General features: G+C 52.8%; 1 protein-coding gene across 1 annotated transcript in view; it reads right to left on the bottom strand.

The window, feature by feature from the left end:
* Nucleotides 1-398: 398 nt before the first annotated feature.
* ZCCHC14 (zinc finger, CCHC domain containing 14) overlaps nucleotides 399-9,623 on the bottom strand; it is a 42,881-nt gene continuing 33,656 nt past the window's right edge. The window contains exons 5-13 of the mRNA XM_006860278.1: nucleotides 8,991-9,100; nucleotides 8,447-8,541; nucleotides 8,308-8,362; nucleotides 7,267-7,549; nucleotides 3,621-3,712; nucleotides 3,209-3,336; nucleotides 2,416-2,556; nucleotides 927-2,339; nucleotides 399-454 (exon numbers count right to left, since the gene is read on the bottom strand). Coding sequence (XP_006860340.1) covers nucleotides 399-454; nucleotides 927-2,339; nucleotides 2,416-2,556; nucleotides 3,209-3,336; nucleotides 3,621-3,712; nucleotides 7,267-7,549; nucleotides 8,308-8,362; nucleotides 8,447-8,541; nucleotides 8,991-9,100 — 2,373 coding nt within the window. The remainder of the gene's footprint in view (nucleotides 455-926; nucleotides 2,340-2,415; nucleotides 2,557-3,208; nucleotides 3,337-3,620; nucleotides 3,713-7,266; nucleotides 7,550-8,307; nucleotides 8,363-8,446; nucleotides 8,542-8,990; nucleotides 9,101-9,623) is intronic.

Raw genomic sequence — 9,623 nt, 5'->3', positions numbered from 1 at the left:
CGAGAGGGGACACTACCTGACCGGGCTGTCAAGACTCCACTTGGAAAACGCCAACCTTCGGTCCTCGGGTCAGGTGGCGTGTAGCTGCCTTGGAGCCGCGTGTCGGCCTGGAGGGCCTGTCACAGCCATGCTCCTCGGAGGGGGGAGGTTCCTGCACCACCACACCATGGAGACACCCGCTAGGCGAGTCCCGACAGCAAGCTCCCAACTCAGGTTTTGGCAATCACATTGCTTCTGACGTACTCCTAGGCTCGGGTCCCATCCGGTCTAGTAAAGTAAAGCACCTTTGGATTAAAAAGATGACGCTCAGCCGCAGCAGCAGCCAGACGGCTCCGTGTTGAATTTCATTTTCCTCACGTCTCCATGGCTTCATAACGTTCTGCTGCCAGAGAAAAATATCAATCTGTGGAGTCCAGACTTTCTGCTGGAGGGGCGTATTTCAACCTGAAAGTACCTGGGGAGGGAAAACAGGTAACATCTCAATCTCAACAAGCTGCCTGTTCTCAGCATTCCCCACACTCCCTGGCTGTCAGGACCTCTACAGCTGGTGGGGTGTGGGGCACACCTCCCAAGCCGAGCTCAACCCTGTGAGGTAGCCCAGAGGACAGACAGACCCGCTCAGCAGGTTCTGAAAGCTTTCCCTGGATGAGGGCAGTGAGAACCTTGACCAGCACGTCACTAACCGTCTAGGAGCCACACTTGTCACAATGTGCACTGAACTCTCTTTCCACGAGACCTGCTCGCAGACACGAGGCAAGCACCCCCACATGACAGCCGAGGGGCAGTAGAGAGCCCCCACCACAGCCCAGGAGTGCGCTCATGGGGGAACGCACTTGGAAGCAGTGAAGCCAAGCATCTGGTGCATTTTCAAGAGCCTCTGGAAATTGGACCCCTAAAGGAGAGCAGCTGTGTGTGCCTCGCCTTACCTTGCCGGTTGAAGTCCATAGACGGCTGCTTGCAGTCCTGGGCGCGGTGGCCAGTGGCCCCGCAATTGTAACAGGAGAGGTTTCCACTTTTCTTGTGACTGGATCCGTTGCTACTGCCTAGCAGCCCCTGGGCCTGGTAGACGCCGGCCGAGCCCGCCATGAAGTTCTGCATCGGGGGCACGGCAAATGTGGACGGGCCACCCAGCACGGAGTCTGCAGCCAGGCTGCTGCTGTATGGGGAGTGGACGACCGGAAAGGCGGCGCCCCCGCTGTACTGCTGGGCGCCCACGTAGCCACTGCTGCACATGGGGCTGAAGGGCAGGAAGGGGAACGTAAACATGGACGGCCCGGAAAACGGGTGCTGGAAGTAGTTGGCGTAGCTGACCGTCAGACCGCTCGACCCGCAGCTCCCGCTGCACCCGCAGGATGTGCAGACGATGCAGCCAGGTGGGGGCGCGGGCGGCGGCTGCTGATGGTGGTGGTGGGGGTGGGGATGTGGGTTTTGACCAGCAGCAGCCAGGCTTCCTGTGGAGCTGCTGCCCGCGTAGAAGCTGTTCTCAGGAACGGAGGGAAGCGTGGGGCTGGGGCTGGGGGCTGGGCAGCTGCTCAGATTCGCCATGGATGGGTGGCTACTGGAAGAGGGGGGATTGCTGCCCTGCGAGGGAGCCCCGGACCCGCTGCTGAGCGCGGAGAAGGCGACTGTGGTGCTGGTTGTGTACAGGGCAGTCCGCGGCTTGATTAGTGCAGGGGGCACGCTCATTTGCACACTATGGGAGCAGGAGGTCTGCCCGGCGGCGGCCGAGTCCGCAGGCACAGATGAGGACACCAGGAGCTTGAGGGGCGGCCGAGCCGCCTGGAAGACGGGGCCTGAGGCACCCGAGGCCGCCGGGTTCGTGTCCACTGCCAGGCTGGGCTGCGGGGCCGTCTTCATCACCCGCTCCAGCGCTGAGGTGGGCACCACTTTGGCCCGGGGACCAAAGGAGATGGAGGGGGACAGGGAGCTGCCCTCAGGGACGGCAGCGAGGACTTGCACGGGCTGGTGGGGTGTGGGCGCGGGCAGCACGTCCATCAGGGTGTTCCCAAAGCCCTTGTCCACCTTGATGCCACCCCTTGGTCCAGAGACTTTGCCCCTTTCCTCCAGAGACAAAAGCGAGTGCATGGATGCCGAGAGCAGCTTCACGTCAGTGGCGTTGCGCTCGGCCTTGTGGACGGAGCTCAGCAGCCGCATGGGGGCCAGGTGGGAGGCTGCAGGCATCATGGGTGGAGGCAGGCCGTGATGGGCCGCTGCACTGGAGCCCGCCTCGTTCTGCACAGGGAGGACCTGGGCCGTGGGCCGGGCTGCGCTCGAGGGGAAGTGGTTCAGCAGCATCACCGGCTTCTCCTTCTCGGCAGCCTCCTGGTGCAGCTCAGCACCTACCGGAGACAGAGCGTTAGTTAGCGCGTCCCGCCTTGGCCCAGGGTGGCCCCAGGAAGCCAGGAGCGTCCTTACGTCTGTCGTTCTCCTCAGCGCTGTCCGAGCTCTCCTCCCGGGCCTGCACCCCCATTGGGCTGGACGAGGAGCTGGAGTACTCCGAGGAGCTGCCTTCCCGGGGAAGCTGGTGGGCTGGGGGCTCCACCTCCACCCGCAGCTCTGCAGGAAGGGCGGGGGTCAGGCCTGGCAGGCATCACTGAGCATCCACCCCAGACCGCGCAGATTTTCTTACACCAGAGCCAGGAACCTACTGGCTATGTGACACCATGGGGGCCACCATGCCACACAACTGAAACTGGTCATCAGAAACATGGCCGCGCTGTGTATCAAACCCGTGTCATGAGGTCTTGAGACACAGGGTCTCTCTAGGCAGACGAACGGCACTCAGAGCACCTGCTCTGTGGCAGGAACCACGACACGACACATACGTGTCCTCTGAGACACACAGCCTCAGCCTCCTTCAAAGAGAAGGGACAAGGAGGGCTGGAGCACTGACCGCTACTAGCAGTCCAGCGTCCAGGAGGCTCTGGGGAAGGAGCTCCCACCCCACTCTCGCCACAAAGACTTCTGGACCTAACTCTCCTGCTCAAACAGTCGAGTCATACTGTCTCTCGCTGGGAGAATATTTCCTCCTCATGGAAAACATGGAAAAAACTATGATGATGAAAATAATTCTAAGTGGCAAATGACATGGTGTGCTTTGAGAGAGAGCTACTTAATTACCAACAGAGCCCATGGCAACGCCCATGTATTTAACACAAGCACTCGATGGCCAGACTTTGCCTCCCGCCCCCGCAAAGCCCTCACCCACCTGCAGCGTGGGTGCCACGTACGGACTGCAGGGGCCCGACGTGGCTGGTGGGGGGCACACGCGCCACACCGCTGCTGGTGACCGAGGGTGGGCCTGAGGGGTTCAGGCATCGCTTCTCCGACTTCTCCCTAGGAGAGAGGGCCACAAGGGGGCCAGTCAGCACCAGAACCTCCTGCTCAGACAGTGCAGCGGCTCCCACACCACCTGCTCATGGAGGAGTGGCTGCCATCAGAAGCATCTCAACGGTGGCACACGGGTCACTACAGAGGACCTGCCTATGGCACCAGACACACATTCGTAGCCATTTTAAAGTGTTGGCTAGAAAGTTGTCCAGCCACTGACACCTAATGAAACTGTAACTTCTAGAGTTCTGTCCCGCAGACAGAGAACTCAGATCTCAGAACCAACTTACTTCTCCAGCTCCAGTTGGGTCTTGAGCTTTTTCTTCGCTCCCATGGTGAGGGACTCAAACTTGTTTAGATCTTCTTCAGTGAGGCTCAGGAACTTTCCAAACAAGAGAAACAACACAGTTAACCAGGACTCCAAAGACATAACTTACAGCTGAATTTTACACAACTATTTTACTTCTAGGAGAAGTATAGATAATATCACTGTGCATTGTAAGACATGGGAATACAAAAAACATTTACTTGCTAAATAATTTGATGTCACGGGTTCAAGATATGAAACACTCATTTTGTGTGCCTCGTGTGTCTACCTACGGTGCCAGAACAGGCTGTTGGTCCTTTGTGACCAGCAATGAGCTGGAAAGCACACACTATGCGGTAGATGGCTACAGGAAACCAAGTGCTACAGAGAAGACGGAGGTCCCACCATAAAGGGACACCGCTTCACGCCCCCTAGCATGGCGAGGGTCAGAAACATTACAAATCACCAGTGTGGCTCGGGTTAGGGACACTGGGGCCCTCATCCATGGTTAGTGGGAACGTAACAATGATGAAGCCATCGGGGAAAAGTAGGGTGCTTCCTCACAAAATTGACCATGACACTACCATGTGACCCACCATTCTACTCCTAGCTGCATACCCACAAGAACAAAGAGCAGGAGCTCAGAGACCTGCCAACCAATGTTCAATGACACATTATTCACAAGATGCAAAAAGTGGCAACAATCTAAGTGCCCATCAACAGATAAAGACACCAATAAAATGTGGTTTATTCAGGAGAAAGCTGAGACTTTCTGCTCCCGTACAGATTGACAGCCTTGGAAACCTTGTCCAGGGTCGCTGTGTGTTGGAACTGACTCCACAACACACAGCCGCCACCACCACCATTCAAATATGGTGCCATCAAGTTGGTTTCGACCCTTAGTAACCCACTATAGGATTTCTGAAGAGCAGCTGGTGAGTCTGAACCGCCAACCTTGAGGTCGAGCGCTTATACTACAGCACTACACTAAGGGTCCTGGGATGGCACTGTGGGTTGGTGGGCTAGACTGCAATCTCGGCTTGAATCACAAGGTCAGCGGTTCAAGCACACCAGCTGCTTCTTGGAAAGCCTATCCAGGGTTGCTATGGGTTGGAACTGACTCGATGGCACTTTAAGAACAACTTTCATATACATAGGAGTCCTGGTGTGACGTTATGGGTTAATGCGCTGAACCGCAAACTCAGTTTCAACCACAAGATCGGTGGTTTAAACTCACCCAACTGCTCCTCAGAAACCCCATACAGGGTCGCCCTGGGTCGGAATCCACTTGACAGCATTTAACCATAACTTTCATATACAGGGAGCTCTACTGCTGCCATGGCTGAAGGCTCAGCTGTTAGTGAAGGGTCGGTGGTCTGAGCCTGACAATGGGCCTCTGGAGAGATGTCACCCTAGGAGACTGGGGTGATGCCATGAACTGGACTTGACAACAAGCAGCAGTGCCTTCACACAATGGGGTCTCATTTTGTCAAAATGAGCAATGTCGGATGTCGGCTATGAGGTAAATGAAGCTTGCAAATACTGGCACAAGGTAAACACGTACAAACCAAAGGACAGATACTGACTAATCTCTAGCCAGCGGCACAGAACCCTTACCAGGGCTGGGGGGCACAGAATTCCAGCTGATGGTGATCAAACTAAGAGAGTAAGTCAAAAAAATTATCTGCACTCTGGTTGCAGAACTTATTTTAATCAACTCTGAGAAAAGACAAATACATCATTTTTCAACATAATCCCCTCGCTTCAATGCACATTTTTGCCCATCTGTCAACAAGCTTTCGTATTCCCTTATTAAAAAATGTTTTAGGCTGAGCTGCGAGCCACAAATGCACACCGTCTTCACTTTATCATAGGGGAATCTTCATCTTCAAAGGGCTGCTTTCAAGGGACCAAAGGTGAAAGCCCGAGGGAAGCAGATCAGGACCACAGGGAGGCTACTTCAACACCTCAAAAAGAAAATTTTGCAAAGTGTCACCAGTGTGGGCAGAGGTGTAGCGGTGTGCAGATGTGCATCGTCATGCAAGATCACAGTACCCTTGGGTAGCAGTCCTCAGCATTTAATCCGAAGTTCAGGTTTCAGTTCTTCAGTGAGCATCTTGCTGTACGGTGCACTGTTGATGGTTCAAACTTTTTCCTGACAGTGGTCTAATACAGGCCCTTGAGAATTCCCCCCAAAATTGTAAGCATCAATTTTCGAGCTGATGGTTGACTTTTGAACTTTTTGTTGGTTCAGGCAGGCCAGATTGAGGATGTTTTCATTCCATACTCTGTTGTTCATGCTCAGGGTCAGAGTGATGAATCCATTTGTCACCAGTAGGGATTTTTTTTTTTTAAACAAACTTTTACATTCCTTTGAATATCGGTCCACATTTTGTTGTCTTCTGTGAGTTGTTTGGTACCCATCTCGCACAAACTTTTCAAAACCCAAGTCATGGATGATTTCATAAGCACAATATCCACGGTCACTCATCTATTCAACAGAATCATTTCACGTGCACGCGCAATGTTGTTATCAGCTGTGGACAGGTGTTTTCATATAACTGGAGTGCAGATCATTTTTGACTCCCCCTCACAGTTAAAAAGGACAATGATGACTGCTGTGCAGCATGACTGATTCATCAACATCACAGTGACGTATGTCTTAGTCTGTGGATGGCACCACCATTAAACTTTTTTTAAAAAGAAAACAGTAAGAGGCATTTCTGTCCTGGGATGAGCTCCTGTAAACCCACCAGTCCTCCTAGACAGACAGACAGACCGACCGACCGCGGCAGGCACACAGCCTCCTTCTGGGGGCTCCTTTGCTTCATGTCACCACTGTGTCAGGGACCACAGCAACTCTGTGGGAAGCAAGTCATCCAGAACAGGAACAACCACCCACACCGAGGAGTCCCATGACACGTAGGCCACAGCCGGGGAATACTCCCAATGTTCCGTCTGTATAGCCTTCCAGAGCCGTCTGTCAGAGCAGCCATTTCAATCCAGAGCTTCAGATGAAACATTTCACACTGACCGTGGGCGAGGTTTGTAAAATTTTGTTTTTAAGATTTAGGAACCGAAGCAGATAATATACAAAACCACATCTGTCTGTCTGTTTGTTATGACTCTGTAGTTTAACAGCTTGATTTTCAAAGTTCAATTGTGGATTTCCGGATACAGGCAAGTTGTACACAGATAAAAGCCACCACACCATTCTACTCAGCAGGGGGCGCTCAGCGCTCAAACACCATGTCCATACTAAAGTGGCAGGGACACATCCAGTAACTCCCATATGACAAGGACCCGAAGATACTTCAGATTCTCCAACCCTGAGACCGCATGCGTCTCCATGCGGGGCTACTGGAAGATGTGGTGTCTGCTTGCTCCTGGAGCCACTGGCCCTGCCATGAGGATGCTGGAGAACTGCCCTTCCCCTCACATGCTGTGTCTAGTTGGTGACAGCCCAGAAGGAGCTGGTGGATCTGCTTACTACGAGCCCTCCACAGGGCACCCTGCTGCCCCCCAGCACAGCGCCATCCTCACCCACATTCTGCCCAATCTCAGTATGGCTGGCAGAGGCCAGGTGGCCCGAGAAAACAACCCATCCTGCTTGCTTGTAACCAACCTACCTTCTCCATTGTGAGCTGCTTGAAGACGGGGTAATACTTGTGCAAACGTAGTTTCCTGAGCCAGTCTAAAATCCCATTTTGCTCCTGGGTCTGAGGACTCTGCAGACTGGAAGACATCAGGATGGTGGGCGAGGTGTCCATCTGGGCTCGGTAGGTCAGTGCCGAGCTGGTGCCTGCGGGGTGGGTGCAGTGGGGCAGGGTGGCAGTTGCACTGGTGGAGTGCGGCACATGGTGCTGGGCGCTGCTCTGTGGAGAGGGGATGCCGGCCACTCCACACACGGGCCTGCAAGGACATCGGAGCCCCGGCTGAGACAGAGTCGGAAACCCCCTTCCCACTGCACCCCCCACCCCGCCAGCACCCGCAGCAGTTGTGTGTCCTAGGCCTGCCTGTCCGAGGATGTAGTTGTGTGACGGGTATGTGTGCACACCCAGATGTATACATACATGTGTAGCTTACACATGTGCTTCAGCATGTCAACACAAGAGATCAGAGGGCTTCACATGTTGTGGGGAAACTGTCATCTTTTCTTTCTATTTCCTATGAACTTTTTGAAGTCCCTGCCTGTGGGTGTATGTGTTTGCGTATATCTGTATGCAGCACTCTTACTTATCTGTACAGTGTGAACTTACATGCATGTGTGTAAGTGCATTTGTACACATGTGCGTGCACACACAGATTGCCACTAGACCTGCGCTTGCTGCTGTGAAGTGGGAACTGAGTCGCCCTGCAGTTGAGTCTTCCACCAGATCATCACAATGAAACAAATGATTCTCTCTCTAAACTCAGATACATTCTAAAGAAGCAATAAAGCCTGGTAGAGCAGGAAGCCTGGTCACCTGTGTTGACCCTCCCGTCTGGACACACCAGCCCCAGCCTTCTTTCTGGGAGCTACCTATGGAGGTCTGAGACTGCATCCACTTTCATGTGACTCAAGGCTGATATGGACCACTCAGGGTTAACTTAGGACCCCCATCCGTTTACAGAGGAAACATTATAAAAGCCTTATTAGAAATCAGGGGGAGAAGCAGTGGGTTTCTCACCTTCCAGACATGCCCATCACGGTACCTACTTTAGAAAGGGAGGGGTTGCCAGGACCTATAATGAAAAAATAAATACGATAAAGACATGGAGACAGTGAAAATACCTTGATTTTCATTTACTCATATTTTACAAACTCACTTGGACTTTGAAGCTGTTGGGTGGGAGATGAAGTGCTGAAAAATTTCTTAACATGGTCATTTTTTAATACATGAGAAGGTACTGAAGCCAAGTACCTACAAATGAAACAAAGTGGCCTTATTAGCATTCAAACAGGATTCTTCAAAGCTAACTGGAAGAGGAGGGTTCATTTCCAATGAAGAGAAGATACCAAGTACCATTAACTACTGCTGCTGCTGCTTGTCAGGGCCCCTCCCGTCCCCGTGTCTTTACTGCACCGCAGGCAGCAGACACCCTGTACCCAATACAGGCAGCAACAAGGGTCCTGCACAGCCCGTGTGCACAGAGACCCTTCTGGGGAGGCTTCCTATCAGGCCTTAGACTGAGAAACAGAAATGTCACCAACTGGTGACATTGATTCTGAGAAGCCTTCATGCTGTCCTCCACGTCACCCGGAGGCTTTTCTCCAGGTGTCCTATAGTCAATGAGAGCCCCTAGCGGGAAAGGCAAGAGCCAGAGCTTCCAGGAGCCGGTGTCAAGAGAGCAGCCCCGCTATTCACATTACCTCAGGTCTGCCTCCAGATCCATGTGGCTTCGCTCTACATAAAATGCATCCGAGCCAGCTAAGCAAGGAATGAATTTCTCCAGATTTTCTTCAGGGTGCAGCTGAGAGAGCTGAAAAAGATGAAGCGTGCCAAATGATAACAGCAGAACAAGATGTCATACCAAACACACCAGAAAACATACGACATCAACTTAGACCTTAGTGTTTTAAACAGGTAAAGCATTATCCAAAATCTAGTAGGAATTCATCTTACATCACCAGATCTTCTCAGTTTAAGGAAAATCATCTATTAGCCATTTGAAGGCTTTCTATTTGCTTAGTAGTCCAGGGGTGGTGCTGCAGGATAAGGCACTGAGCCGCAAGGTTGACTTGAACCATGAGGTCAGTGGTTCCAACCCTCCAGCAGCTCACCGGAAAGCTTACACAGGGTCGGCTGTGAGTTGGAACCGACTCCACACAACATAACAATAACAACAAATATTAGCTTAGGCTGAAAAAGCCACAAAACAACATCGTTTCCCAAAAGATGCCAAGAGAAGTCAGACAAGCTAGAGAGTGCTGAGGGAGCAAGGCCAGCAAGGAAGAGGAACCAGCAGAAAACAGCAGGCCCCCCCCCCCCCCCCCCCCCATTCC

This window comes from Chrysochloris asiatica, unplaced genomic scaffold, assembly GCF_000296735.1.
Source record: "Chrysochloris asiatica unplaced genomic scaffold, ChrAsi1.0 scaffold00037, whole genome shotgun sequence".
Classification (NCBI taxonomy): domain Eukaryota; kingdom Metazoa; phylum Chordata; class Mammalia; order Afrosoricida; family Chrysochloridae; genus Chrysochloris; species Chrysochloris asiatica.
This window is presented reverse-complemented; position numbering and strand designations above follow the sequence as displayed.